The sequence below is a fragment of the Dasypus novemcinctus genome, chromosome 6 (genome assembly GCF_030445035.2).
Source record: "Dasypus novemcinctus isolate mDasNov1 chromosome 6, mDasNov1.1.hap2, whole genome shotgun sequence".
NCBI classification, from domain to species: domain Eukaryota; kingdom Metazoa; phylum Chordata; class Mammalia; order Cingulata; family Dasypodidae; genus Dasypus; species Dasypus novemcinctus.
Window position 1 is genome coordinate 93382210 of NC_080678.1, and position 17604 is coordinate 93399813.

The 17604-nt window shown below is 37.6% G+C and overlaps 1 protein-coding gene across 4 annotated transcripts in view; it reads right to left on the minus strand.

Annotated features, from left to right (window-relative positions):
• Window positions 1-488: 488 nt before the first annotated feature.
• The window catches only part of CSGALNACT2 (chondroitin sulfate N-acetylgalactosaminyltransferase 2), a 50930-nt gene continuing 33814 nt past the window's right edge, over window positions 489-17604 (minus strand). For all 4 annotated transcript variants that reach the window (XM_004452091.4, XM_058299217.1, XM_023586994.2 and 1 more), the window contains 2 exons: window positions 15255-15336; window positions 489-2591 (listed from right to left, as the gene is read on the minus strand). In XM_004452091.4, coding sequence (XP_004452148.2) covers window positions 2299-2591; window positions 15255-15336 — 375 coding nt within the window. In that variant the 3' untranslated portion in view covers window positions 489-2298. The remainder of the gene's footprint in view (window positions 2592-15254; window positions 15337-17604) is intronic.

Genomic DNA, 17604 nt, shown 5'->3' on the forward strand with positions numbered 1-17604 from the left:
CTGCTGTGTTCATGACAACTTATAACAGCCAAAGCAAATAAAAAAGAAACTAGGAACAACCCAAATATCTATCCATAGTAGAATGAATTATTGTAGTGTAGTCATACAGTAGAATACTATTCAGTAATGAAAATGAATTAATTTTGAGATTAACATGGGTGAGCCTCAAAACAATACTGAAGGAAAGAAAGAGTAGAATGTATAATGAAATCAAAATGTATATAATTAAAAAAACAGGCTAAATTAAATGATATAGCAGGAAGGGAGGCATACACATATAGGTAAACTGTGAAGAAAAACAAGTGAATAATTATCACAAAAATCAGGCTGGTGACTGACAGAGAAAGTGTGGATTTGTGACCTAAACACTTAGGGTAGCTTGTGCACTGGTGTTTGCTTTATTCCTTAAAGGGCACAATTATATGTCATAAACTTTTCTGTGTTTATGATGCTTTACAATAGCAAGAAATTAATTTATCACATTCTAATTTAAGTTTTGGTAATAAAATACTTTATTGGTACCGTTTGATGTAAAAAACATAGTAATGTTTCCATTGCTTAACTTCCATCTTCAAATAAAAAGTTGGTTGGAAAGAAACAGGAAAAAAGGTAAATCATTTGATTCTGTCAGAAAACAAGTGGCAACTTACTCTTGCAAATAGTTACATTCTCTTACTTTAAATACCAAAATTCACTGGCATTCATAATGACTAACAAAAGAATTCTTGTGTATAAAAAAGGACAACAGCTGGAATAATTCTGTAAAGAACATTATACATACCTTAAAGACATGCCTAACTGCTACTCCAACTTAAAGGTTCTGAGAATAATTAGTTAGGATTATTGTAAAATGAAATTCATGTAGCACCCAGAAGTTTGAATTTTGGAATGTTTCAGATGATATGATTTAGTGAGCAAAACTTGCAATGTTTTTTCTTCCGTGAGTTTTCAGGAGTTTATGCACAAATAGGAAGAATTCAATATAGGTCCCTTTTAAAAGCCAAAGGTTCAAATATTTACGTATGCCTTTTACCACATCTCTAATTCCTGGATCTAGTAATTGACCTTATGGTAAAAGACCCATGTGTGATAACACAGTACAGTCCTATCTGAATAAAATAGCTTATTCACCTCATCGCAACATAATTTCCTCCTCAAGACATTGTTCTATCTGTAATAATACAAGGTATTTCTCTAAAATATTCTGCAATTCAGATTTCCAGTCCTAGTAGCCCCTCCCCTCCCTTTTACCAAATCTGTGTGATCTTCTGGTATATCATTACATTGTTGTTTTATTCCTTACTCCAAAGAAACTCTCTTTCAACTCAAATATGCAAATACATTTTCCCCATAGATAAAGCATATATTAACATATCAGAAAACAGAGGAAAATAATAACATATGGGCCCATATTAATGGAGACAATACAAAGCAACAAACAAAACCATGACATGCCCAGCGATTCTGAGCTGCCCCAAGGTGTTGATGCAGCCTGGCTCACCTTAAGTGATGCTCTCAGACACAGCATCCTGCATCCAACATAATTAAACGTTCTATTAGAAACGTTTTCATGTTTATTTCTGTTTGTTCAAAACAGTTACAGGAACTCTGACTATAATCCTGAACATGATAATAATGTAATTACACATTGTTTTTCTTTAATCAAGCCACAGATTCTATCCTAAATATTTTCTATTACTCATTTGTTTGAAAAATAGACATTCGGGGGCTTAAGAACATTAAGTTAAGGGGTTTTGATTTCTGCCTTCTGTTGGTTGGATGGGAGATTTCAGATGTGTCATGTATTACTCTCTGCTTCAGCAAAAAAGGATTCTTCAAGCAACTGACATAAGATCTTCGCTTAAAAATCAAGCAGGTTTACTTAGTGGGCAGCAGGTGAAGACTGCCTGCCTACTTTCAACATCTGTAACCCTTTGTCCTCTCTGTAGGGACCTGATGCCTTGGTTCCACCATCAGCATAGCACATTTAATCATCCAGCCCAGACACAAGCAGGACACATCCTGGACAAGGGACATGAGGGCTGAAATTAAGTCAAAACTACTTTTGGGACAAATATCATATTTCAATTTTCAAAGTATTCTGTAAGTGCAGTATTCTCACAAAACAGGCTTTGTATTCAAACACTTGACTTTTCAAAGTAGAACTGTTAAAGAAATGTCAGAAATAACACAAAAGATAAAGATTTCGTCTCTGAAACAGGCACTGTGTCTGAATTGGAATTAAGGCTAAATAAATAGTGCTGGTTTGTGGTTGAGACTGTAATGCATTCCAGACTGTTAACCAACAGCCTCACTGTTTGTCCTGTATGCCTGTTTATGAAGGTGTGTCTCTATTTCCTCCCTGAAGACCAGCATTCCCAGGTGGGAGTGGGAGGCCTCGTTCATGGCTTTGGACTGGATGCACATGCGGTACTGCTCAGGGGTCAGTTCATCGGCACAGCGCTTTTCATGCCAGAGGTGGAAAAGGCCAGGAACTGGAGTCCGAACCACAATGAGGTCACCATGTAAGTATTTCCTATAAAGATGAACATCTTCTCCACCCCAACCTTTGACTTCCATGTCAAATCCACCTGCAGGATCAAAATTGACACTATAAGAAACTGTATGGTAGCCAGAACATAGTCATGCATGATAAAGATTCAAACATTTCATTTCACACAAGAGGGCCTGGTACACATAAAGACACTTGATACAGAGGAATAACTTCCTACTTTGGAAGTCCAATAACCAGTTAGACTCTAGTAGTTCAAGGCTGGGTATCAAAATGAGGTTAGGCTTGGCGATGTCATCAACATGGTGACGTAAGGCATCCCCTGGAAAAGTCTCCCCTCAGAATCACCTCATAAAATGGATAAATCCCACTTGCTTGGATCTCTGGAGTATGATAGAGACTGGAGAACAACTCCACAAATGCTGAATCGAAGAAAAATCATTTTCAAGACCAGTTAGAAGATTTCTGTCTCAGACCTGCCAGATCCGACCCTACCCCTCACTCAGTTCCGTGGAGTCTGGGAGTTGCGCAGAGGTTCGTGGTCTGGGCCCCTCTGGCCATGGATGCAGACTGTAGAGCCACTCACAGCAGCAAGTCAGAACCCCAGGCAGTGACCCAAGTCTGCAGAGACCCAGGGCAGAACATAAGTGGCTGAGGAGTGCCACAAACAAAAATGACCCCATGGAAAAAAGAGATCACAGCAGAACTGTTGGCAAGAGGTGTGCACACTCAATCCCACCTCTGTTGGCTTGACCACCTAAATGCAAAATGAACCTTCTGGATTGAGCCCATCTGGGTCCTTGCAGCGGTAATCACTAATGGGGAAGAAACCAGAGGCAGAAAAGCCTGTAGGACAGGATGGGTCACAGAACAGAAAAGTGAAAGGAAAAGGGGGCACTGAGTGAGGGAGAGAATTTAAACAGATCATAGGAGCTGGGGAGAAAATTCTGCACAAAAACAAAGAGAACAGATTCCCAGAGAAGGAACTGAGGAAAGGAAGCTTTCTTTTGGAGATGAAACAACTGAACAAAAATTACGATCTTAAAAATTGTACCACATATCTAGGGCAAGAATCGGATGAAGAAGAGCTAAAAAAATCTGAATAGTTAAACATGGGCTACACTAAAGGGAAAGAATAAGTTGGAGAATAAGAAGAAATAAGAAAGAATAAGAAGAGCCTTAACACAAGACCAATTAACAATAAAACTAGGGCAAGAGGGAGAAACTGACCTACAGAGTTAACACACCAAAATAATCAGATGCCCAGACATCAGCAAAAAATTACAAGCCATACTAAGAAACAGGAAGATATGGCTCAGTTAATGGAATAAATGAAAACCACAGGAGACAGACTTTGGAACAACTAATTGAAAAAGTACAAACAAATCTCCTAAGTCAATTCAAGGAGATGAAGGAAAATGGAGAGAGAACTAAAGGATATTAAGAAGACAATGGGCGAGCATAAAGAATTTGAAAGTTAAAAAAAAAATAACAAAAATTATGGGGAGGAAGGGTCTAATAGTAGAGATTAAACATAGACTAAAGGTGGGAAGCAGACTGGGCCCAATGGATAGAGTGTCCGCCTACCACCTGGGAGGTCCATGGTTCAAACCCTGGGCCTCCTTGACCCGTGTGGAGCTGGCCCACGTGCAATGCTGATGCACGCAAGGAGTGCTGTGCCACATAGGGGAGCCCCACGTGCAAGAGTGCTCCCCGTAAGGTGAGCCGCCCAGCACGGAGAGATGTGCAGCCTGCCCAAGAATGGTGTCGCACACATGGAGAGCTGACACAGCAAGATGACGCAAAAAAAGAAATACAGATTCCCAGTGCCACTGATAAGGACAGAAGCGATCACAGAAGAACACACAGCGAATAGAAAGAGAGAGCAGACAACTGGGGTGGGGGGGGAAGGGGAGAGGAAAAAAAAAACTAAAGGCATACAACAGCTGCTTCCAGCAGGTGGAAGAAATAATTAGTGAACTAGAAGACCAGGCAATCAAAATCATACAGTCAGAAGAACAGAAGAGGAAAGAATGAATTGAGCAGTGGCTCAGGGATTTGAGTGACAGCAGGAACCATAAAAATATACATGTCATGGGTGTCCCAGATGGAGAAGAGAAGGGAAAAGGGGCAGAAAAATATCTGAAGAAATAATGGCAGACATTTCCCAACCCTATGTAAGACATAAATATACATGTCCCAAGAAGCACAGCATCCTCCAAACAGACTAAATCTTAGCAGACTCACTCCAAAAAAGTGTGTGCTGTTGAAGCTAAACTGGTATCTTTTCAAAACAGTAGGTTATAGGTGTGGATTGTATAATACAAACCTCAGGGCAACCATGAAGAAAGTTATTTTAAAAACACACAGGAACAGAAATGAGAAAAGGGTCTGTCAGATATGTCACAAAGATCAACTATATAAAAAAGAAGACTGCAATAAAGGAAGAGAGAGACAAAAAGATAGGACATATAAAAACTAAAGGACAAAACGGCTGAAGTAGGTACTGCCTTTACAGTTATAACATTGAATGTTAATGGATTAAACTCCCCAATAAAAAGATACAGATTGGCAGACATGAGAAAAAAGCATGATCCAACTATACGTTTTTTACAAAGGATTCATCTCAGACCCAAAAACACAAATATGTCAAAAGTGAAAGGATAGGAAAAGATATTCCATGCAAATAGTAACCAAAATAAAGAGATTTTAAGCACAAAACTGTTATAAGAGATGAAGAAGGTCATTAAATATTGATAGGGCAATTCACCAAGAAGAAATAACAATCATAAATATTTATGCAGTAACCTGGGTGACCTAAAACACATGAGGCACACACTGGCAAAACTGAAGGTAGAAACCGATGCCTCTATAGTAAAAGCTGGACACTTCAATATACTACTCCCAGCATTGGACAGAACAGTTCACAGAGGATAAATAAGGAAACAGAGAGCTTGAATAACGTGATAAATGAAATAGACCTAACAGGCATTTACAAAAGCATTACACCCCAGAACAGCAGGATATACATTTTTCTCAATGCTCATGGATCCTTTGTCAGGATAGACTATATGTTGGGTTACAAGACAAGTCTCAATAAATAAAAAAAAAAATCAAAATTACAAAGCACTTTCTCTGATAACAATGGAATGAAGCTAGAAACCAATCATGGGGAAAAAGGAAAAATTCACAAATATATGGAGGTTAAACAACACACTCTTAAGTAATCAGTGGTTCAAAGAAGAAATAGCAGGAGAAATCAGTAATATCTTGAGACAAATCAAAATGAGAACACAAAATTATCAAAACCTATGGGATAGTGAAGGCAGTACCGAGAAAGAAATTTATAGCCCTCAATGCTTACATTAAAATAGAAAAAAGAGCTAAAATTGAATACCTAACTGCACACCTAAAGGACCTAGAAAAAGAACAGCAAACTAATCTAAAAGCAAGCAGAAGGAAATAACAAAAGTTAGAGTGAAATAAGCCAGACATAAAAGGACAAATAATGTATGATCTCGCTGATATGAACTAAACACAAAGAATAGACTTATGAAATTGGACTATGAAGTGTAGGTTGGTGGAAGAATGGAACGTGGGATGAGAGGGGTGAGACAATACTGGATATATGTAGAATGTTTAATAAGGTCAATTGTAAATATGTGGTAATGGATGGAGTTGATGGTAGCACAGTAACCACTGATTTATGAACATGATTGTGGCTGAAATGGGTAGTCTAGGGAGTTAATGTTAGTTGAAGGACAGCTGGAGGATAATATAGGGACTGTATAATAGTGATGTTGGTGGTAGATGAGGATTGCGGTTAATAATATAAATACGGGGTTGTTCTTCTAGTATAAGGTGTTAAGAATATGGTGAGGGAGCAGATGTGGCTCAAGCAGTTGAATGCCTGCTTCCCACACGGGAGGTCCCAGGTTCAGTTCCTGATGCCTCCTAAAAAAGAAACAAGCAAACAAATAAAAAAACGAACTCAGGGGGGCTGATGTGGCTCAGTGGTTGAGTGTTGGCTTCCTACATACAAGGTCCTGGGTTCAATCCCCAGACCCTGGTACCTAAAAAAAAAAGGGAAAAATATAACATGGGAAAAATATAACTAAAGTAACTTATAGACTATAGTTAACAATAATATTGTAATATTTTTGTAGAAAAGCAAAGAAAGTACTATATCAATGAGATATGGATATGATTAAGCATTTAAAAAATTTTTTAGTTTTTTTCTTTTCTTCATTAACGAGGAGACCTTGATCATGTTTAAAAAAAGCAGCATTGTGGCAAGCAAAAGAAACTCTTCACAAAAGGATGCAGTTTGATTCCATTTATATGAGGTTCTCGAACAGGCAAATATAATTAATGTGGAAAAAAATCAAACAATGATTGCCTCTGGGGGTAGATCAGGGAATGCCTGGGAAGAGGCACAAGGGAACTTTGTAGGGTAAAGAAAATATTCCACTATGTTGATAGGGGTTTAGGTTACACATTGGTCAAAACTCAGTGAACTGTAGGCTTAAGATCTGTGAATTTTATTATATATATTATTAGTATTTTAAAATATATAGAATATATACATTTTACATCAAAGGTAAGAAAAAACAACTATAAAAACAATGTACTCTAGTTAATGATATAATAGAGCCATTCATTTGTTTGACCCAGTTAATGAGGCCCTGTCCCTAAAAATAATTCTATGATTGTCTCCTTAAAATAAAATATATATGGTAAGAAAAATCAACAACAACAAAAGCACAAAGAAGAATCATCAAAAACCCCACCCCAAAATGAAAAATAGGACCAGATGGCTTCATAGGTGAATTCTGCCAGTCATTCAAAGAAAATCTAATTCTAATCTTGCTCAAACTCTTCCAAAAAATAGAAGAGGAGGGAATGCTACCAACCTCATTCAATAAAGGCAACATCATTCTAATCCCAAAGCCAGACAAAGAGACCACAAAAAAAGAAAATCACAGACCAATTTCTCTAATGAATATAGATGCAAAAATCCTCAACAAAACACTTGCTAACCAAATCCAAACGAACACATTAAATGAATTATACATCATGATTAAGAGGGTTTTATCCCAGGTGGGCAAGTGTGATTCAACACAAGAAAATCAATTAGTATAATATAGCACATTAATAAATTGAAGAAAAATCACATGATTACCTCAAATGTTGCAGAAGAGCCATTTGACAAAATACAGCATCCTTTCTTGATAAAAACACTCCAAAAGATAGGAACAGAAGGAAGCTTTCTCAAAATGGTAAAGTGTAGATATGAAAAACCCACAGCTAATATTGTACTCAATGGTGCAAGACTGACAGTTTTCCTTCTGAGATCAGGAAGAAGACAAGGATGCTCACTGTCACCACTGTTATCAAAAATAGTGGTAGATGTTCTAGCTAGAGCAAAAAGAAAAGGAAATAAAAGGCACCCAAACAGAAAAGGAAGAAGTACAACTTAAGCTATTCACTGATATGATCCTATACCTAGAAAATTAAAAACAAAACAAAACAAAACGACAAAGCTACTAGAACTAATAGATGAGTCCAGCAAAGTGGTGGGATACAAGATTCATATGCAAAAATCAGTAGTGATTCAATACACTACTAATGAGCAATCTGAGGAAGAAATTAGAAAAAAATTTCGTTTATAATAGTGACTAAAAGAATCAAATATTTAGGCATAAACTTAACCAAAGTCATAAAGGACCTGTATGCAGAAAACTACAAAACATTGCTAAAAGAAACCACACCAAGACCTAAATAAATGGAAGGACATTCTGTGTTCATGGATTAGAAGATTAAATATCATTAAGATGTCAGTTTTACCTAATGTGATTTACAGATTCAAGCAATCCTAATAAAACTCCAACATACTTTTTTACAGAAATGGAAAAGCCAATAATCAAATTTATTTGGAAGGGTAAGGGACTCTGAATAGTCAAAACCATCTTGAAAAAGAACAAAATTGGAGGATTCTCACTTCCTGACTTTAAAAGCATATTACAGGGAAGGGATAAAATGGGGGCATAGGGATACCTTTGTGTGGGGCTTTGTGGTTAGCGGGGCTAGGGATGGGAGGATGGGTAATCTGGCCCAAGAAACTGGGGGGAGGGTGGGGGAACATATGAACACAGGAGATTGTCATATGTGATTGATAATGTAATGTTGAGAAAACTATTTACTATAATGTGGACAATTGACCATGTGGTGCAGCGATGCTCAGAGATGTATTCACCAAGGGCAATGAATGTCCCATGATGATGGAGGAGCTTGTTGTTATGGGAGGAGTGGGGTGAGGGGGGTGGGAGGTATATGGGGACCTCATATTTTTTGAATTTAACATTAAAAAAAATAAATTAAGAAAAAAAAGCATATTACTTACCTAGAATGGGAAAAACAGCATGGTACTGGCATAAAGATAGACATATTGATCAATGGAACTGAATTGAGAATTCAGAAATCAACCCTTTTATCTATAGTGAATTAATTTTTTTTAAAGATTTATTTTATTTCTCCCTCCCCCTTGATATTTGTGCTTGCTCTCTGCTCTCTGTGTCCATTTGTTGTGCCATCTCTATGTCTGCTCATCTTCTCTTTAGGAGGTACTGGGAACCATACCCTGTACCTCCCATGTGGGAGAGAGGAGCTCGATTGCTTGAGCCACCTCTGTGCCCTGCTTTGTTGTATCTCTCACTGTCTTTCCTCTTTGTGTTTTTTTGTTGCGTCAGCTTGCTGTCTTGCTTGTATTCTCTAGGAGGCACTGGGAACTGAACCCAGGACTTCCCATGTGGTAGGCAGGCACCCAAATGCTTGAGCCACATTCACTTGCCTGTCAATTGATATTTTGTTTTTGTTTTTCAAATTTTTGTCTTTTTTTAAAAAGATATATAGATCACAAAAAATGTTACATTAAAAAATATAAGAGGTTCTCTTACACCCCACACTCCACTCTGCCCCCCTACTCCTCCTGTATCAACAACCTCTTTTTCATCGTTGTGGTACATTCTTGCATCTGGTGAATACATTTTGGAGCACTGCTACACTGCACGGATTATAGTTTACATTGTAGTTTACGCTCTCCCCCAGTCCATTCAGTGGTTTATGGCAGGATATATAATGTCCTGCATCTGTCCCTGCAATATCATTCAGGACAACTCCCAAGTCCCCACAATGCCCCCACATCACACCTCTTCTTCCTTCTCCCTGCCCTCAACAACTCCCGTGGCCAGTGTCTTAAATATCAATGATAACAGTTTCTTCCATTGCTAGAGTCACAGTAGTTCTATAGTAGAACACCAGTAAGTCCACTCTAATCCATATTTTATTCCTCCAGCCTGTGGATCCTGGGATGATGACATCCACTTCATTTCTATATCGAGAGGGGGCTTAGATCCCACATGGCTGATGGATGAGATCTTCCTGCTTGCAGAGTAGATACTCTCAGTTTCTTGGTGTGATGGGTGACTATCTTCACCTCCCTGTTAGCTGACCTGGGTAAGTCCAACGAACCAGAGAGTACGTGTTGCAACTCTGCTGAGGCTCAGGGCACATGGACAGTCCAGAGATTCAAGTCTCCTGAGCATACACCAACCCTAGTGCCAAATACTGGTTCAGTAAAAATGACAGAAGAGTCATGTGTAGAAAGGTCACATCTGAGTCCAACTCCATCACACTGAGGAGCATAAATTCCAAAGTAGGGCCCACTGGCAAGGCATTGCACTCCAGAGCCATCTGCCATGCCTATCAACTGATTTTTGACAAGGCTATCAAACCCACCGTGATGGGTCAGAGCAGTCTATTCAACAAATGGTAGTGGGAGAACTGGCTATCTATATCCAAAAGAAAGAAGAGGAGGACCCCCATCTCACACCCTATATAAAAATTAACTCAAAATGGATCAAGGACCTAAATATGAAAGCTAGAACCATAAAACTCCTAGAAGAAAATGTAGGGAAACATCTTCAAGGTCTTGTGGTAGTTTCTTACACTTTATACTGAAAGCATGAGCAACAAAAGAAAAAATAGGTAAGTGGGAACTCCTCAAAATTAAACACTTTTGTACTTCAAATGACTATGCTAGAAAGGCAGCTTACTTATTGGGAGAAAATTTTTGGAAACCACATATCTGATAAGGGTTTGATCCCCATGTTATATAAACAGACTACGAACTCAATGATAAAAAGACAATCCAATTAAAAAACTGGCAAAAGACTTGAACAGCAATTTTTCCAAAGAAAAAATACACATGGCCAAAAAGCACATGGAAAGATTCTCAACATCACTAGCTATTAAGGGAACACAGATCAAAACTATATGAAATACCATTTTATACCTTACAGAATGGCCATTATTAAGAAGATGGAAAACTACAAGTATCAGAGAGGATGTGGAGAACAGGACCACTCCTTCACTGTTGGTGGGAAGGTAAAATGGTACAGCCTCTGTAGAAGACAGTTTGGCAGTTCCTCAGGAAGCTAAACAGAGAACTGCCATATGACCTGGCAATTCGCTACTAGGAATATATTCAGAAGCACTGAAAACAAGGATGCAAACAGACATTTGTGTATCGATGCTCACAGTGACATTATTCACAATTGCATAAAGATGGGAACAACCCAAGTGCTTATCACTGATGAATGGATAAAGAAAATGAGATATATACATATGATGGAATACTATTCAGGTGTAAGAAGAGACGAAGTTGTGATGCATATTACAACATGGATGGACCTTGAGGGCATTATGATGAGTGAAATAAGATGGACACCAAAGGATAAATATTATATGGTCCCACTAATATGAACTAAATATGATGAGTAAACTCCTGGAATTAAACTACAGAGTTTAGGTTACTAGGATATAGAATATGGGTTGAGAAGGAGGAGTTGATGCTGAATGTACATAGAAAGTTTAATAAGGGAATTGTAAATGTGGGGAAATGATTACAGTTGATAACAAGTTATAGTGAATATAATCAACACTGCTGATTTATAAATGTGATTGTGACTAAAAGGGGCAGTCTAGGGAGGGTAATGTCAAATTGAAAGCTAGAGGATAATCTATGGACTGTATAACTGATTTTGGTGGTAGATGATGATTGTGGTTAATAGTACAAATACAAGAATATTCCTCTATTAAAAAGTATTATGAAGATGGAGATACATGGGAAAAATATAACTAATATATAGAATATAGTTAACAGTATTACTGTAATATTTTTTTACAGCAATGGCAAAGAAGGTACTATATCAACTGCTAAGGGTCAATAGGGGGGAGTATAAGAGTGTACGGGATTTTTCCTTCTGGAGTAATGAAATAGTTTTCAAATGTACTAGGCTAATAACAGAATAATTCTGTTATGAAACTTGGAGCCAGTCATTGTACACTGGATGGACTGTACCAGGCAGGGGACAATAGAACACAGTGAACACTGTGGTGAATGAAGGACTGTGGTTAACAGTACAAATATGTTAACATTTTCTCATGAACTCTAACAAATATACAATACTAACACATGGTGTTAATAATAGGATGGTTTGTGGGAAAAATATTCCAAATATAAGCTATGGGCTATAGATAGCAGTAATAGTGTGACGATGTTCTTTCATCACTTTTAACAAATGTGTTAAACAAGGTAAGGTTTTGGGGGGGGCTGGTTTATGGGATTCCTATATGGTATGCATCGTTTTGTTAACTCACAACCTCTCAAATATATGTAGGTGAAATGAAAACTTTTCCAGATAAATAAAAACAGAATGTGTTGCTAGCCAATCTGCCTTACAAGAAATACTAAAAGAAAGCTCTTCAGGCTGAAAGCAAGTGGCCTCAGATGGTAAGCCAAATCCATATGAAAAAAATGAACAGTACCTATAAGGGTAATTAGATTATTTTAAAGGTAATATTAATGCATATTTCTTCTCTTTAACTTCAATAACATATACAGAACTACATTATTGAATCTACAACTTATAGAAATGCAACATATTCGACAGTAGTAACATAGAGGAGGTAGCTGGAAGCAAAGCTATATTGGAGTAAGGAAATGATACCAGATACTTGAATCCACAGGAATGAATGAAAGGAACCAGAAATTGTAAATAAGAATATTAATGAAATGAACTGTGTAAAGGCGAAGAGGGTGCAGGGATTTTCACATGCAAAATAATGAAGCTGGACGCCTATCTCACACCATATATTAAAAATTACTCAGAATGGATCAACAATCTAAATAGAAGAGGTAAAACCATAAAACTCTTAGAAGCACCACATAGGTTGATCTCCATAACCCTGGATTTGGCAAAGAATTCTTACATATAGTACTAAAAGTATGAGTAACAAAAAAAGAAAATAGATGAACTGGACTTCATAAAAATTAAAAATTGTACATCAAAGGACATTATCAAGAAAGTGAAAAGATGACCTAAAAGAATGGGAGCAAACAGTTGGAAATTATATATTTGATGAGGGTTCAATATTTAGAATATATAAAGAATTCCTACAATTCAATAACAAGACAACCCAATTAAAAAATGGGCAAAGGGGGAAGCTGATGTGGTTCAAGAGAATGAGCTACCGCCTACCACATGGGAGGTCCCAGGTTTGGTTCCTGGTGCCTCCTGGAGAGGATGAGCAAAACAGCAGGCTGGTGTGATGGGCAGGTGTGGTAAGCTGATGCAACAAGGAGACAGAGGAAAGACAATGAGAGACACAACAAAACAGAGCTGCGGTGGCTCAAGCAATTGAGTACTTCATTTCCACATGGGAGGTCCCAGGTTCAGTTCCTGGTGCCTCCTAAAGAGAAGACAGAAAGACACAGCAAGTGCAAAACGACAAGAGGATAGGGGGAATAAATAAATAAAAAATAAATCTTAAAAAAAAGGGGCAAAGGGCTTGAACAGAAAGTTTTCCAAAGAAGATATACAAATGGCCAACAAGCATGAGATGATCAATATCATTAATCATGAGGGAAATGCAAATCAAAATTACAAAGAGAGACCACTTCATACCCACTAGGATTGCTATGATACACACACATATACACATGGATATATATAGATTATATAAAGGAACAGCCAATTTTGGCAAGGATTCGGAGAAACTGAAATCCTCACACTGCTGGTGGGAACGTAAAATGATGTAGTCACTTTGGAAAACAGTGTGGTAGGTTCCTCAAAACATTAAACATAGAGTTGTCAATGACCCAGCCAATCTACTCTTAGGTATATACCCAAGAGAAATGAAAACCTGTGTCCAAAGGAAAACTTAGATGCGAATATTCATTGTAGTAGTATTCATAATAGCCAAAAGTGAAAAAAATGCAACTCTCCATCAACTGGTGAATGGATAAACAAAATGTGGTCTATATGCATACAATGAAATTTATTTGCCTATAAACAGGAATGAAGTACTGACAAGCTACAACATGGGTGAACCTTGAAAACATTATGCTAAGTGAAAGAAGCTAGTTATAAAGTCACAAAAGAACCATGCTATATGATTCCATTTATATGAAATGTCTAAAAAAAGCAAATCAATAGAAAGTAGATTAAAGGTTGCTTAGCACTGGGTGGGGGTCTGGGCTGGTTGGATATGAGGAATGAACTACTAATGGGTATGGAGTTTCTTTTGGGGGAGATGATAATGTTCCAAATTTGATTGTAGCAATAAGCTGCACAAATCTGGGAATTGTATACTTTGAAAAGATGTACTTTATAATATGTGAATTATTTATCAATAAAGTTGTTATAAAATAAGAGATAAGGGAACTCTATTTAAGACACTGCTGAAAAAATGTACAAAATCTGTTTTTGAGGGATTCTGAATGCTTCTTGTTTTAATTAAGCAAAACATCAGGGAAAAAGTATTAGTTTCATTTAATAGTCTTTTTATTGTTATTTGCTGATTTTCCATTACTGAAGTGTTACAATTTTAAAGAAATAAGAAGGGGTGATTTCTTAAGCAAATCGCTGACTATGAAAACGTGTAATATGGACCTAAAATGTACATAAAGTATATTTTATGAGTTCTAATATGTAACATAATGGTAGCCACTGGATGATGAAATCAGGATTTAGTTGAGCTTTATTAATCTATTCTGAGACTTTATTTTTTGCTGGGTAAGGCAGAAGCTGGAGTAGAGAAGGAACCTTAGACCAGATTCCTCAAGGTCCATCTCTTTGCTTAGGGAAACAGACAACTAAGCCATTAACCACAAATTCCCTATTCCAATATCTACCAGAGTTAAAGAGAAGCTCTTCTTTCATGTTTTAAATACTGGGATTTTGCGCAATAGTTCACAAACAATTAAAGGGGGTTTCATCTCTTAAAAAAAGAATTTCTGGACTAGATAATTCAAGATTATTTCCAGATATAGCAATCCAAGACTAGACCATTAAAGTTAGGTAGTATACCCAAACTAACTGTTAAGACAGGTACAAGTCAAATGGGTGTTTTTAAAGACTACTGGTGCTTTGATCTTAAAGGAACAACTGTTGAGAAAATATGTTATACTTTTGTTTTATCTTTATGACCTTATTTCTGCTATTCAAAGACATTAATTATAAACTTACTTTTCCTTTCATAGTGCCAGATTTTTTTTCGACTAACCTTTAGACATTTGTAATTTAAAAGGAAAACACTCAAATCTGAGATCTTTTAGACAAATGCTAAGCTATAAGAACAAACACCTAAGGTCCTATCCTTAAATGTAAGGTAAACTTACCAATGGTCAAGAAATCTGATCGATACTGACAAGTCATTCCAAAGCCAAAATCTCGCCAAAAGCCAGAATCCTTTTTGTGAACCTTAAATTTAAAAAAAGAAGTTTCAACCAACAATGAAACAAATTAAAATATTTTTCCTTTCATGTAACTGATAAACTATCACATGCATTTTTGTTATTGAATCCCTATGAAACAACAAAAATTGTAATCCCCATGAGCAACAGATCTTGACATTTTCAGTTTAGTTGAATTTAAGCCCTGTACAAGGGGCATGCCAAGATTACTAATGAATCAAACAATGTGATGCTGACCTTAAGGAACTTACACCCTGGGGGAGGACAATAGTTGCACAAAGATAGTAACACACTTAATAAATTCCATACAGTACACCTTCCTTGGATTTCTGCCCGGTGTCCAATCCCCACTCCCTTTCCTGACTGTACAGTTTTGTTCTGGTAATTGCCTGGCCCCTTGCAGCCCAAGAGCTTCAGGGAAAGCTCTTTCCACTTGTAGTATCAAGGAGGGCCAAGAGTAGCCTATACCTGTGAGGGGGGTCTCATCACACCTGCAGTAGGAATTGTTTCAGTAACAGGCATTAGACCCAACTCAGGCTAACAAGCCACAAGGGAGTTTGCTGGGAACCTTGGAAAATAAAGCCTCCCTACTCTGCTGAGATGGCTATTAGAAAAGACAATTGCTTTTTGGATGGTGCACGGCAGGGGTCACAATCTATGGCACGCAGGTAAATCTGACCTACCACCTGCTTTTTATAAACAGTTCCATTTAAACACAGTCACACTTATTTGTTTACAAATTGTTTAAAGCTGCTTTCACGCTACAATGGCATATTAAGAAGTTGCAACAGTGTGGCAATTTGATACATTATTTATGAATTTCAAAAAGAGATATAGATTATGTTTGTAAACTGGTCTGTTCCTCTGATACCCTTTGGTGATTTAAATTCAAAGCTTTTACACTTACTATTGATTAAATCAGGATTAAGGCTTTGATTCAACCACGTCAGTAAGGTGTGCAAGGTTAAGTCTCCACCCCCTTGGTAGACTGTATTAACGTACACGCACCCAGAAGAACAGAGGAACAGAGAGCCTCACAGACATGGAAGAGGAGAGACTTGTCAGCTCTGATCCAGCAGCCCAGGGAAGAGAGATGAGCCATTTGCCTGATAGTTTACAGCTGACTTTGAGAAGAGAGTAGAGGCCTGAACCCAGAAAGAAATGAGCCCTCAAGCCTACAGCTGAGATCAGAAGCTGGGCCCATGGATCCTTAAGAGGAAAAAAGGCAGATATTGGCAGTCGGCTTGCTTCAACGCGTGGCAACAGACTTTGGTAAGGAAGTAACCTTGAGTTGTTTCTTTAGAGCCTTGTAACTGTAACCTTTTAACCCAAATAAATACCCTTTATAAAAGCCAAAGGAGTTCTGGTACTTTGCATCAGCACCCCTTTGCATGACTAATACAGAGACTATGTGGCCCACAAAACTTAAAATACTTATGATCTGGCTCTTTACAGAAAAAGTGTACCAACTCCTGGTGTATAGTGTAAATGTGAAGTTTGGAACTGCTGTAGTCATTTTGCCACCATGAGGGAAATCACCTTTAAAATGGAGTTGTCACCAAGGAAGTCCAAATAGAGAATGAAAAAAAAAATCAGGGCTTTCAAGACATCGAATCCCCAGAATCAAGTAAAACTTGAAGCCTGATAACATGTACTGTTCGATATGGTCCTAGGAGCTGGGCCGGAGCATTGAACAGAGCCTTTGTTTTGGTGGGAAAATAGCAAACAAACAAATATACATACCAGTGGTAATACATACTAGGAAGAAAAATGCAGCAGGATATTGCTATAGAGATAGAGGGGCAGCATATTTTGGATATAATCACACAAAAGGCCTCTCTAAGGTGATGCCTGTGGAGATAACCGAATGAAGCGAGGGAGTGAGCTATGCAAACATGGGGAGATCACTGCAGATGAAGAGAGTAGCACATACAAGGGCTCAGAGGCAGGAGCAGCAGCATGGAAATGACTGGCTAGAGCAGGGAGAATTAGGGGAAGAACAGAAAGAACGAGGCCGTGGGGCCAAGTAAGGTTTTTAGTATTTTTAAAGATATTATTTTAAAGCAATTCAAGATATTTTAATTATATTCTATATTTTCTAAAGATAAGGGATGAGCTCTAGTTAACTAAAAGGATGGCTGGCCTTACAAGAAGATATAGATGGAGTTGTTTCCTCTTCTGAGATGGAGAAAAGACTGAGCAGATAATACAGATGCAGTGAGTTAGACAGTTTTATGATAGGAGAATGAGGAAGTTGTCTCTTGACTGCTCCTCC